This window comes from Camelus ferus, chromosome 32, assembly GCF_009834535.1.
Source record: "Camelus ferus isolate YT-003-E chromosome 32, BCGSAC_Cfer_1.0, whole genome shotgun sequence".
Taxonomy (NCBI): domain Eukaryota; kingdom Metazoa; phylum Chordata; class Mammalia; order Artiodactyla; family Camelidae; genus Camelus; species Camelus ferus.
In genome coordinates this window covers 5,200,225-5,215,165 of record NC_045727.1, presented here as the reverse complement: position 1 = coordinate 5,215,165, position 14,941 = coordinate 5,200,225, and the positions used below count along the sequence as shown (strand labels likewise).

The 14,941-nt window shown below is 36.0% G+C and overlaps 1 protein-coding gene across 3 annotated transcripts in view; it reads right to left on the bottom strand.

The window, feature by feature from the left end:
• SPPL3 (signal peptide peptidase like 3) overlaps positions 1 to 14,941 on the bottom strand; it is a 122,327-nt gene that overhangs the window by 43,028 nt on the left and 64,358 nt on the right. For all 3 annotated transcript variants that reach the window (XR_004316591.1, XR_004316592.1, XM_032471541.1), the window contains exon 2: positions 8,682 to 8,759. Coding sequence is in view for 1 of the 3 variants with exons in the window: in XM_032471541.1 (XP_032327432.1) it covers positions 8,682 to 8,759 (78 nt within the window). In the remaining 2 variants the exon portion in view is untranslated. The remainder of the gene's footprint in view (positions 1 to 8,681; positions 8,760 to 14,941) is intronic.

Here is a 14,941-nt window from a genome sequence, read left to right as displayed (position 1 = left end):
TGATGGGACAGAACTTAAGTGTCTTGACAGTACTAAGCTGCCTAAGAAGTTCTAAGCCATGTTCACATTGTGCTTCTTGGGTCTATGTGCCCATCAGAACAGTCCCTTTCTCTCCCTGTACCCCACCCACCAATTAATGTTCTCCTCTTGGTTTGTCAAAGGCTTTGGGGACATACTGATTAGATGTTAATTATGCTATTTTTTTTCCTGAGCAGCTGGAAAGATTAAGGAGAGACAGGTGTCATCTTTAAGTAATATAGCAAGTCTAGCAAACAAAACTCAGCCCAGGGATGGCAAACATAAGGGTTCCTAAATCAAAGATTTGTTTGGGGTTTTAGAATCTAGTTTTATTTGGCACAGTTTCCCTCTCTGATCTGAGAAATGTGAAAGCTTAGGTGGGGAATAACCAGTACAATCCACAAGTCTTTTATCCTGTACTTTATGATTTTCTCCATGTCTTCACAGCTCTAAATAAAATGTAATAATTTAAATGAGCAAATGATGTATTTTTATGGTCTCAAATCAGAGGAGATGACATATTTGGCTGGGCATTTGGGTTGGGTTGGGGGGGCAATAGGAACAGAGCTATTCAAATTCAGAAAACATGTTTTGTGCATGTCCCATTTGGAAGGGAGCATGAAAGTGAACAATGGAAGCCAAAGGAGGAGAAATTTACATTAGTGACAGTAAACCATCAAGGCTTATCAAGGATGAAGACTGAGGGGAAATCTTTTTGACTTAGCAAGAGGAGAAACTCTGAGAACTTCAGAAGACTTTCAACAGGGTAGGAGGTAAATAACATATCAGTGAATGGGTCCTTAAAATGCTATCAGCAATCAAGAAACAGCAACTTAAAAAACTGTTAGGAAAGAGTTTATCAAAGTGTGTTATGCAGGTCATCTGAATGAGGCTAGGGTGCTGTGCTGGGCCTCCATCCTAAGCCTACTGAACAATCTTCCCCAGGTGGTTTTTATGCACAATAAGGTCTGAGAACCACCAATGTAGGGGGAAAAATCATTAAAAAGGGGTTTTTAAGAAATTCCTTCTGACTTTACTACCAAATCAATTTATTTGCTTCATATTGGAAATTTTATTATTGTTCTCAATAGCCAGCAACAGTAAAGTACAGCTTGAGTCTGAATCCCAGCCCCCACTTACTACTTGGGTAAGCTACTTAACATTTCTAGGCCTTAGTTTCCTCATTTGTAAAATGGGAACAGCAACATCTCTTTTGCTGAATTGATGTGAGGATTAAATGAGACTTTATGTAAAGCAGTTGGCACATAAATGCTCAGTAAAATATTAGCTATTTTCTTCATCAGGTTCCTTTAATAGTCAATTTCTAAGTTAAAAAAATTATAATAGCCAATAAAAATCAAGCATCTCTATCTAACCGCCTCATAGTAAGAAACAGAAGTCACTCACAACAATTAAGAGGCATCTAAACTGATAAAAATGGTAGAAGTCAGACAGCAGGATAGCCTGGGAAGCATCATTCAGCACCCTACGGTACCCAACTGGTTATGACTTAATGGAAAACTCCCTGTAAGTATTCTCATCAGGAAATCCATGTCCAAGTAAGTCACAGGCCAGTTCTTCACCCAGCTAGCCCTTGTTTATGTTAAAGCAAGAATCAAGGAGACTGCTTTGCTACCAGTTTTACTTCATTGACTTCTGCAACTTTCATTTGTTACCACAGAGATATTTTTTTTAAAAGAGGCATTCCTAAAAACCTCCACAGGATCCCAGGTCAATAAGTAAAAATAACCTATCAGTTGAACTACAATATTTGACAAGTTTTGACCTATCAAAACAGTAATCTCAGTATGGTTTGTTTACTGAATACTTAGAAAGAAAGAGATGTGAAAATTGGTTGTAAAAATATGTTTGAGCACTACTAAAACAGTGCACTTACAAATCACTCTAGAAAACTTGGAGAGCATTACAAGCCAGAATATAGTTAACACTACACTACTACTATCATAAATTATCATTATGTCATAACTAATTAAGTAACAATTGTCACGATATGGGTCCACAGAAGTTACTTGCCCCAAATTAAACAGTGGGAAGAGCCAAACTAGAACCATATCAGTCTCTTGACAAATTGTATTGGCTCCATTTATCAAGTTTCCATGAAAAATCTGTTTTTCTTAAAAGCGTTTTCCACCTCAAAAATGGCACTACCACTGGCTCCAGTTGTTCAGGCCATAAACCTTGGAGTCATCCTTGACTCTTCTCTCTCACACACACCATGTCCACTCCACCAGCAATCTTGTCCTAAATCCACTGATACCTCACTCTACCCTGATTAGCATAAAGTGCCACCACTTTTTGCCTATTACTAGGGCAGTAGGTTTCTTTATTTCACTTTTCCCTCTTACTCAACAAGCTATTTCCCACACAGAACCCAGAACAATCTTCCTAAAACACAAACCAGATTTTGTCACTCCCTGCATTCAACTCTCTGTGAAGGCTGATTTTTCCAAGTGCATATGGAACATTCTCCAGGACATATCATATGCTATACCACAAAGCAAGCTGCAAAAACTTTAAAGGATTGCAGTCATGAAAAGTATCTCTCTCAACACAATTCAAGAATTCAAGAACTGAATTAGGCTGCTGAAATTCTTTTAAACAACAGAGGGAATTTTGAAATTTTCCAATTATTAGGAAAGTAAGAAGAGCATTTATAAAGAACCCATAGGTCAGGGGAAGGGTATAGCTCAGTGGTAGAGTGCGAGCTTAGTGTGCATGAGGTCCTGGGTTCAATCCCCAGTACCTCCATCAAAACAATAAAATAGTAAATAAACCTAATTACCCACCCCCCCAAAAATAAGAAACCATAGGTCAAAGGGAAAAAATCACCGGGAAAAGTATCTTGAATGGAATGAAATTCATACAATACAAAATAACAAAATACAACATAACAAAACTTATGATACAGTTAAAGCAGTGCTTAGAGGGAAATTTGTAGCTTTAACTGCTTGTGCTAAAAGAGAAGAAAGGTTTCAAATCAGTAACTTGAGCTTCCACCTCAAGCATTTAAAAAAGCAACATAAACTAAACCTCAAGCAAGCAGAAGGAAGGAAATAATATTAGAGTGGAAATCAATGAAAAGTAAAAACAGAAAAAGGAAAAAGAAAAAAAAATAAAATCAGAAGTTGGTTCTTTGCCAAGATCAACAAAACTGGACTGCTCTTTAGCTAGAAGACATAAATGCCTAACATAGAAAACGAAAGAGGGAACACTCCTGACCGATAGAGATTAAATGGATTATAAGGGAACAGCGTGAACAAACTAATGCCAACAAATGAGACAATTTAGAGGAAATGCAAAAATCCTAGAAAGATAAAAATGACCAAAACTCAAGAAGAAACAGAAAATCCAAGTAGACTTACAGGGAGTAAAGAAACAGAATTGGTAACTAAAAATCTTCCCACATGCAACCGTAAGAGAGCTGGAATGGCTATACTAACAACTGATGGAAGACTTTTAAGACAAAAACTGTTGCTAAAAATAAAAGAGGGACATTTTATCCCAGTCAGGCCACCAGGAAAACATAACAATCATAAACAAGCAAAAAATGAAAAGACAAGTCCACAGGCCGGGAGAAACTCTTTGTAAGCATTTATCTGATAAAGAATTTGTATCCACAACATATAGGTGACTCTTGAAAATAAGATTTGAACTGCATGGTTCCTCTTATACATGGATTTTTGTCACTAAATATGTACTCCAGAACTACATGATCTGTGGTTGGTTGAGTCCTGGGATGTGGAACCATGGCAGCAGAAGGCCGACTATGAAGTTATAACATAGGTTTCTGACTGCGCGGAGAGTTGGCACCCCTAGCCCTTGCGTTGTTTTAAGGTCAGCTGTATAAAGTACTCTGAAAACAGTAAGAACCCACCTAATTTTTAAATGAGCAAAAGACCTAAACAGACACTTCATCAAAGAAGACACACAGATAGTAAATAAGCACAAGAAAGACACTCAACATCATTAGTCATTAAGGAAATGCAAATCAAAACCACAATGAGGTACCACTTCAAATGCACCAGAATAGTAGAGTATCTAGAATCCAAAAGACAGATAATAAGAGAAATTGGGACCCTTATACATTGTTGTTAAGAATGTAAGATGGTGCAACTGCTTCAAAAAACAATTTCTCAAAATGTTTAAGCACAGAGTTACCACATGACCCAGCAATTCTATTACTAGGTATCTACCCAAGAGATGTCCACACAAAACTCATACATGAATGCTCACAGCAGTCAAAATGTGGAAACAACCTAAACATCTGTCAGTTGATGCATGAATAAACAAAAGAGTATTATTTGGCAATAAAAAAGAATGAAATACTGATACATGCTACAGCATGGATGAACTCTGAAAACATTACACTTTGTGAAAGAAGCCAGTCACAAAAGGCCACATATTGTATGATTCCACTTCTATGAAATGTCAGAGGTGGCACATCGAGAGCAGAAAAGAGACTGATGGTTGCCCAGAGCTACGGAGAGAGGAAAGGGGAATGACTGCTAATGAGTACTGAGGTCTCTTTGGGGATGATGAAAATGTTCTAAAATCGGTGTGATATGATGATGACTACACAACTTTATAAATATGCTAAAACCACTAAACTGTACACTTTACATGGGAGAACATTACAGTACGTACATTCTATCTCAATAAAGCTGTTTAAAAAAGGGGGGGTGGGAAGCAGTGAACCAAGCAGGAAAAAACAAAACTAAAAAAATTTCCCACAAAAAAAGGTCTGGCTTAGACAGGTAAATTCTATAAAACATTTAAAGAAGAAATACTACAATTCTACACAATCTTTTCCAGAAAAAGAGATGAAAAAGAAACACTTCTTGACTCATTCAATAAGGCCAATATTACCTGGATACAAAAGCCATAAGAAGACATAAGAAAACCACAGAACAATATCCCTCATGAATACAGACCCAAAAATCTTCAACAAAATACCAGCAAATGGAATCTGGAAGCATATAAAAATGATTACATACCAAGACTAAGTGGGATTTATCCCAAGACTACCAAGATTGGTTCAATATTTAAATAATCAATTAATATGATGTATGCATATTAATAGAATAATGGACAAAAACTACATGATAACCTCAATAAATGCATGAAAACATATGGCAAAATCCAACATCCATCCATGATAAAAACTCTTCACAAACCAGAAACAGGAGGAAATTTCCTCAGTTTGATAAAGCGGTTTATGAAAAACCTACAGCTAACAGCATACTTAATGGTGAACAACTAAACACTTTCCCCTCAGGATTAGGAATAAGGCAAGGAAGGAGGTGTACTCTTGTCACTTCAACACCGTACCAGAGGGTCTAGCCTGTACAGTAAGACACCCCCGTCCCCGCCGCCAAAAAAAAAGAGGAGAAGAAGAAAACTTAAAGGCATTCAGATCTGAAGAGAAGCAGCAAAGCTGTCTACCTGCAGACCTCATCGTCCTGCATGTACGAAACCCCAAGAAATCCATACACAAAAAACTACTGGCACTAATAAATGAATTCAGCAAAGCTACAGGTACCAGATTAATATTTAAAAATCATCCGTAGTTCTATATACTTAGCAATGAATAATCGAAAAATAAATCAAGGGAAAAAACTGAAAGCTTTATACACTGAAAATTACAAAACATTAGTAAGAAAAATTAAAGATCTAAATAAATGGAGAGACATTCCAGGTCTCTGGATTGGAAGGCTCAATATTATTAAGATAGTGATTCTCTTCCAACCAATCTACAGATCCACAATACCTATCAATCCCAGAAGAAATTTTTTTGTAGAAATTGACCAGCTGAATCTAAATTTAATATAGAAATGCAAAGGCTCCAGAATAGCCAAATGATTTTGGCAAAGAACAAAACTGTAAGACTTACACTACTAGATTTTAACACTAACTATAAAAGCTATAGCAATCAAGACTCCAGGGTGCTGGAATAAAGAAAGCTATATGGATCACAAGTACAGAAATGGGGAGTCCAGTGACAAACCCTTACATTTATGGTCAGCTGATTTTTGACAATGGGTGAAGAATAGTCTTTTCAACAAATGGTGCTGGGACAATTGGATAGTCACAGTCATAAAGATGAACTTAGACTCATATTTCACACCATACACAAAAATCAACTCAAAATGAAATTATAGACTTAAAATGTAAACAGTAAAACTATAAAACTTCTTAAAGAAAACACAGGAGAAAATTTTTGTGCCCATGGACTGGGCAAAGAGTTTTTTGGTACACCAAAAGCATACTCCATAAGACAAAAAAGTAAGTTGGACTTTATCAAAATTAAATATGTTTATATTTTTAAAAGACACTATCAAGAAAATAAAAAGGCAAGTTAGAGATCGGAAAAAAACATATCTGCAAATCATATGAATGAGCGAGAACCTGTATCTAGAATATTTAAAGAACTGTTATAATTCGGTATAAGACAACATAATTTTAAAATGGGTCAAGATTTGAACAGGCATTTCACCAAAAAAGAAAAACACATGGCCAATAAACAGATTAAAAGATGCCTGCCATCTTTTCAATATCCTGATCTCAGTTATCAGGGAAATGTAATCAAGGCACAATGAGATATCATTTCACACCCTAGTACTAGAATGGGTATAGTAAAGAGACAATGTGTTTTAAAAAGCCCTTTCCTGCTACTAAACTGTATGCCTAAAAATGGTTAAAATGGTGAACTTTATGTTATTTATATTTTACCACACACATAGCAAAGCCCTTACCAATACTTAGGAAAAAAAAAGATAAACAAAGCAGGAAAAACAAAAACAAAAACAAATCTTCCCACAAAGAAAGCACAACTTTAGACAGCTTCGCTGGTGATTTCTAGCAAATATTTGAAAAAGAAATAACACAATTTTAAACAATCTTTTTCAGAAAACAGAAGAGGTGGAAATACTTCCAAACTTACTCAGTGAGGTAAATTTAAATGTGTAATTAAAGGCAACATGATTTACTTTTTGCAGAAAGTGCTAAAGTAAAAATACACAAGGTATTGATCACAAGTTTTGAGAATTGGGTTTCAATCCAGACTTTGTTACCAACTAGTTGTAATACAATCTTTGTCAAGTTACCTCATCTCGTTGGGCTTCAGTTCCCTCATTTGTAAAATAAGGAGACTCACCAGAGAAATTCTTTCCGTCTATATGATACAGTTCTATGGTACATTTACTACATAAAATTGTGTTTAGAAACTGCCCCGTTCTAAATTGGTATAACCCTTCTGGAAAACAACAAGGCAATATGTAGTAAGAGCCAGTTTATATTTTCTGGAGGTTTTCAAGTTTTTGATATTTCTCTTAGGGATACTTTTCAACCAAAGCAAAAGAATACATAAAAAGACGGTCACCTTAACAACCCATACGTCCAAAAGAGTGGAAGACAAAGAAATATCAAATTACTAAAAATCAGTGTGAAGATGACACTGGAAAATATTTTTATTAGATAAAAATAATCAGAATATGAATGATTTAAACTATAAAAATGTACACAGTATGTAAGTATATGACAAATAAAAGATCATTTGAAATAATGAAAGGAGTCCAAAGTTTTTTTTTTAATTATAAAGACTTTTGAAATGTTGACATATTATATACTCAAAAAAATAAAAAACTTGCCCAAAGGATAAAGATACAAAATATCAGGATTATGCTGATAAGGTTCTAAGTCACTCTGGCTTGCCTAATGCTTCCAAGAGTGGTTATGAACCCAGGGAACTCCACAGAAGTCTCAATGATGAAAACTTTTATCACCTGATACTGGAATTACCAGCAGTACATTACTTGTTCTACTCAGTGTTGAGATAAAGCCTGGAAGTCTATGATTTTACGAAGCACCCATTAAAGTTCAGATATGATCCTGGATAGTTCAAAATCCTTATGCCTTATTATTTCATTTGTCACTGTTACTCCCTTTCATGTTTTCAATGTAAAATTTCTCAAGCAGCCTTCACTTTTAAATGTATCAGCCATAACTTTATAGCTACTTGAGTTATACAACCACTAAAGTTCCTCTCAAGTAAGAGTAGTGAAAAAAAGAAGTGAAAAGTTTCCTGATTTTCATTTGTATTCCTACGGCTGCCTGCTAGGATGGGAATCCTGAGAAGATCCAGCCTCAGCATTAAGGTCAGCAGAGAGCATACTTGGTAAATGCTACCATGCACAATCCTCATAACAGTATACTGAACCATATGAAATTAGGACAAAAAAGCTGACTATGAGCAGTTTCATATGGCTCAACTTAGGTCAGTGCCTTTTTTATTATTATTATTATTATTATTCAGAAAAACTTCGTTTTCTTTGAGACTCTGTAGGATCACGGTCCTCTCTCCTTAAACCTTCTTAATGACTGTACTTATGTGAGTCATTATTTTCAGAACCAGAATTTAAACAATTAATTTTTGCTTGCTTGCATTAAAATGCCAAAGCAGTAAGCAAAACCAAGCGTTTTAACAACAGCCAACTAAAGCATAAACATCAGAATTATTCCGTTCAACTCAATTCCTGTCAAAGTCATGTTTCTCCTCCTCGGGCAATAGGTTTTGGTGCCAACACATTCAGAGCAATGCTTCTTCCACCTCCAACTGAAATCAATCCCATTTGAGAGCATCTTACCTGAAGCTACCATAGACTATAAGTAGAATGGAAATCAGAAATGTAGACACTTGACTGGAATCCACCAGGGAATAGGCCCTAGAGAAATAAGAGGAAAAAAAATTTTAAGACATGGCAGCAAATCTTCATGGGGTTTACAGCCTAACAAATTCTACAAACCCCACTAAGTTTTATTTTTGTCTTTAAGAAGGAAAAAAGGTGTAAATTAGCACTAACAAAATACATAATTAAAATAGATCTGCTAGTTTAACATAAAAAATAAATGTACAGATTCACAGCTATTATTAGTTAACACTCATAGGGTGTTAAAATGTTACCAGTGTAAATATCCTATCCCTGTATGATACACAGTAGGTGCTTGTAACATCCACTCCCAAGTTAAAAAGTACCAAAATATGTACCAACTCAGTACGCTTGAATTAGCAATAGTATTTTACTGGTTTTACTCAGTGATGAAGTTAAAGCCTGTATCTCTCTCCTGGATTCTAGTTCCATTTTTACAACTACCTACTGGTTCTCTCCAACTGGGTGTCCTATGGGAGGATCTTCAGAGTCAACAGGTCCAAAACTGAAGTCATTATTTATCCCGTCATACCTGACCCTCCCAAGGAATAATAACATGATTCCCTCGCTGTCAAAGCTAGAAATCTGTCGCATTCTTGACACCCCTTCACTTACTTCCCACATGTGATGACAGGCAGCAAGTCCCACAACTTCCACGTCCCCAAATACCTTACTTCTCTCAATCCTACTGCCAGTTCCTCAGCTCCCTTCTATGGCTTGACAATCAGAAACCTTATCTGCTAGTCTGCCTTCAGGAATTCACCCATTCTTGTTAGGGATTTTCGTAAAACAAATTCCTCTTCATTTTTTTTTCATTCAGCAAATATTTAATGATGCCTCTGTGCTAGCTAGCCCCGGCACTCTGCTAGCTCCCGGGGATATAGCAACAAACAAGACTGTCTTGTCTTGTCCCTGGATGTCTTTCCTAAAAGAATTTAAAAATTAAATTTTGTTCTAAAGGGAGAAAACAAAAAGCTAACATAAGCAAGTGAATATTATTGTTGAAAATGTTTAAAGGGGAGAAAGAGAAGTACAGGGTACCCTGAGAATGTATAATAGGTGGACGCTATCTAAGAAATGGGAGGTTGGGGGTGCTTTCCTCAGGGAGGTAGATGAATGAGAGAGAGACAAGACATGCTGATTGTTTATGGGAGCTAAGAGAGAACACCCAGGTTTCTGCTAAGCAGCTTGTAGATGGTTGTACCATTTGGCAAAAAAGGCAATACAGGAGGGGCAGATTCAAAGTTAAGTTTGGGATGTGCTGAGGTAACAGTTGGACTTCTGGGTCTAGAGTTCAGAAGCAGCTCTAAGCTACACACAATGTGTATCTAAGGACACATACTGGGAGCTCATAACCTTCTACATGGTAGATGAAGCCATGGATTTGGGTGATAAGAGGGTCAGGATGAAAGCCTCAAAATTAAAAAATTTAAAGATCAGGAAGAAGGAAGAGCTGCAAAGAAAATAAAAATGAAACAGAAAGAGGAAGAAACCCCAGAAACCCCAAGGTAGCAAGGTAATTGATGAGTTGTCAGAGAGGCAGCAGGATCAGATGAGATGGTGCCTTAACGTGCTCTACCCCTTACCAGCTGCTGGACTAGTTACTTAACCTCTCTAAACTTTAGCAACTTCATCTATAAAACGAGGATAATGACAACACCTACCTCAAAGAGCTGTAAGAGAATTAAATGAGATGATTCATACACAGAGCTGAACAAGTAAGTACTCAATGTTCACTGTTCATTTTAGGAGGTAGCCTGTGTTGAAGGCTACTGAGATGCCAAGCAAGATGAAAACTGAACTGTCACTGGTGACCTTAGCAAGAACGGTTCTAGTGGAGTGGTGGGAATAGGAGTCAGGTTAGAACAGGCTGAGGAGCTAAGGAAATGGATACAGACAGTTTTATGAAAAGTACAGAGAGGAGAATAGCAGTTAGAGGGGAATGTAAGGTAAGGAAGCCTTAAATATTTTTTTAAAGACAGAAGATACTCAGTCTGTTTTGTATGCTGACTAGAAGAGGAAAGACTAGTGAATACAGTGAGGGATAAGTTTCCTTTAATCTTTCTTAAAAAACATGAAATATAATGAAATTTCATGGTAAGATATTGTGGTCTGTAATGTCATTTTTTTATCTTTAGTTATTAGAGATATATGCTTAAGTATTTCTGGGTGAAATGATATGATTTCAGATTTGCTTTAAAATATTCCAGAATTTTAAAAACGGGTAGGAGGAACCATTTTTTAAGGTGAAATTGTTTTCAACTATTGAAGCTGGGATGATAGGTGTCTGGGAGTTCATTATACTTTTCTCCTTGCTTCTGTGTGTTCTGAAAACTTCCACAATAAAAAAAGCAAAAACTTTTTTTTTTTTTTTTAAACAGCAAAGTCTCTGAGATAGTGAGACAATGAAGAGCATGAGAGGCAGACGAACACAGGAGTGTATGTTCTGGGTCATGAGTTCTGTCCCACAGCATCCCACAGAGGGCAACCATCCTTTCCTGAAATTTCCATCAGCAAAGGGAATGGGAATGCACAAGACAGGGCGGACCCGCCAGCCTCTCTGCAAGCCTGTCCAGCAGTGCAGCTGTGGCTGGCCAGGGTGTCCTCTTTCAGAAAACCAGATGATGCAATGCAGACAGGGCTTACCCACCAAGAGATACCTGAGACAGTACATTTCATACATTAGGAAGATTGATTCAACTTCTCTTTAGTCTAAAATTATTTCTTGCTATGCCATAATCTTTGTGCGTATCTTTCAAAATTCTGAAAATAAATAACCTGTTTAGAAGGAATATTTTCTTAAAGTTAAAAAATATTTTTGGGGAATAGCTCATATATTCATATGGCACAAAAATCAAAACTACATATAGTACACACTAAGAAGTCTCAGTCCCACCTAGCCCCTCCCCCATGTCTTCAGAAAACCACTTTTATTAGTTTCTTGTCTAGCCTTCTAAAATATATTCGTATAAACATATTATTTCTCACCATTTCTTACAGAAAAGACAGACCATTAAATATACTACTCTATACTGCCGCATCCCCTCCCCTTTTAAACTATAGCCTAGAGATCTTCCTGGATTGGTACATGGAGATCTTTTTCTTCTTTATTTTTATTCTCTTTAAACATCTGCATAGTATTCCATCATGTGGATATCCCAGTTTTTGTTTTTCAAGAAACAAATCCCTTTTAGATGTGGTTGTTTCCAAAAATTCTGTTACAATTCTGTAGTAAAGAGCTTTATAAATTACACCCGCAGTGCACACCAGAAATGACACATCTATGTAGAACGAAGTTCCTAAAAGTGAGACTGAGGGATGGATGAGGAAGTGCACTTGCAACTTGATAGATGTTGCCAAGCTGCCCTCCAGAGAGGTTATATTATTTTGCATGCTCACCAGTAATAGATTAGCATCCATGGTTCCCAAAGCCTTGTCAACAGCGAGTGTTGTCTAACTTTTGAAGTTTTACCAATCTGACAGATGAAGACTGGTATCTCAATATGGTTTTCATTTGTATTAATTAATGTTCTGATGTAATTAAATTTTAAAATAAAGTGAGTTTGAACAGCTTTTCGTAAGACTAAGGACCAGTAGGCATTTTAAAAAGCAATTTAGAAGTTTTTCAGACTCCTGTGCTACAAAACATAAAGGCAGCCTTTTTTTTAACTTTCCTTTTGCTGGTGTTTTACTTGGGTGACTTGGCTTTTTTGTACTCTTTGTATTCTGAAGCATACTGTCAATCCTTATAAAAGGTAGATTAAATGGCCAAACTTCCCAAACGCACTGTCTTAAGCTCTGGTACTGTTTATTCCTTTTGCTATCCACTCAATGGAGACTCTCCAGAGACTTGTCGCTTAAGACTTCTAGAAGTCTGGGTTCAATTTTTGTGAAACCAGCTCTTCCTCCTTCAAAAATCCTCTGTGCTGTGCTCTAGTCTGTGTGACTGACCATCCTTAGTCACTGACTTTCTTGTGAAGAAAGTCTCTTTCAATGTCAAGGTCTGACTATGTGCAGAATACCTTATGAAGAGGCTGATGAGTGCTACCAGGTCCTGTCTCCATTTCCTGGCAAGAAGCATGTCACCCCTGCAGAACTATGTGCATGGTTTCAGAAAAAACGTTCTGATGTTTCATTTCATGGTTTCTTCTATGCTGGACCATTTTATTTTCAAATAAGTCTATACCAAGAAAATCTGGTTAATGCTGATTCTTAATATAGTTCATGGTATTTTATAATTTATAATAAAACTTAAAAAAAAGTTTTAACAACTTTGTAAACTGTACCAAATGTCACCTAATTAGAAGTTGTAATTTATTTCATGGTGTTATTTGAAATTTTATGTATTTTCAACTCAAACCACCATTACGAAAGTTTTACAGAAAGCCCTTTAACAGAAAGAATTTATTATAAAATACAGAACATGGATTAAAATTAATTTTAGCCAATTTCCATTTTAAAATTATTATCAGTTTTCTTTTTAAAAATTATGAAAATAACTGTTCATGTAAAAATTCAAATAACAGTTAAGAAGCAGAAGTACAAGTGCATCCTCTCTCCTCCCTTTTCTGCATCTCTATTCCCAAGAAGACTAACACTGTTTACAGTTTGGTGTACACATACTTACATATAAATTGTATGCACAGTATAGACACACACCGTAAAAATGAAAACACACGTGTTCTTCTATAATTTGCTCTTTTTAAAACTCAACTGTGCATAAGGAACTATTGTTTTCTATGGCCTTACCTTACTGGCCTTTTGCTATGAAATTATGACACAGAACACCTGACATTATAGAAAGCACTCTTTCTTTTTTAATAAAGAGGAATCTTCTAGGTTCAGTGAACACAACTTTTAACTACATGAACACTGTCTAGAAATCTTCATTTCTAAGTTCTTAACAACAGCGGTATCTCCCAATGTTTCACACTTACTCATCTTGACTTTCTGAATGAGGCAGGTATTCTGTTGTTTCTAATCTCAATAGAAACAAACGTATGCCTTTGCCTAAGTCATTCTTTTTAGTCAATTTAAGATTTAGTGAAGACACAAACATTTCTATTGCCCTTTTATCAAAGGCAAATCATAGAATCCCAAAGGTATAAGGTAATGCCCGTATCATGATACTGAACATTCAAATCTCTGTGAAATAATATTAGGAAGAAGTGCATCTTGTACTTTGGTAGATGAACCCTAACAACTCCAGTCTAGCCTAGACGAGAATCATAAAAGCACTGATACTGTACATAATGTTACATTTTAAATGTGTATAGAAATCATTTTTGGAAAGTAACACCTGCTTCAGTGTGACCATATTAGTAGATTTTATTACCAACATTGAACATGTTAGTACATTTTGCTATCCTAAAACAACTTTATAATGAAGTCTTTCTTTTTCCTCATTTACCAGAAAACTTTCTGCCACTTAAGTTCTCTTAATTTAGGGACTTCTTGGCATAGATGTGTTATATTTTAGGTGTCACCTAAGCTGATTTCATTAGAGGTTGCCTGTGTCAAGTTCTAGTAGAAATATTTACACTTAACTATTAAGTCTTTAAAAACCCCCAGAGATACAAGGAACTATTGGCTGGTGATAAACCTAGGACTTAGAAACACAAGTTCTCCCTCTCACACTAGCTGCCTGAACCAATAAAAATCTGCTAGGTCATGGTGTACTTAATAAACAGAAAGAGATCATTTTTTATAATTAAAAATAGCCAAAGTGAAGTTTGAATGGAACATGAACTCAGATGAATCATTACAGAGCTATGCTGTCCAATATGGCAGCTACTAGCCACGTATGGCTATTTAACTTCAAATATAATTAAACTTAAAATTCAGCTTCTCAGTTGCACTAGCTGAATTTCAAGTGTTCTAAAGCAGGTGGCTTCTGTACTGGATGGCCAGATAAAGAACATTTACATCACTGCAGAAAGTTCTAGTGACTGTGCTGACATACATCTGTATAGAAAGATACACGTGTTATATATATTTCAAAACTTAGGTTCTGGGGTTCTATTGGTAGTAACAGTAACAATATCTAACATTTTACTGAGCATTTATTTAATTACCTACAACCATTTTATGAAGTAAGTCCTACATGTCGACAGCCCCTTATCCAAAAAAATAGCTTGAGAATAGATGTGTTTCAGAATTCAGATTTTGGATTTTGCAAAGAAAGCATCCCCAGTGGG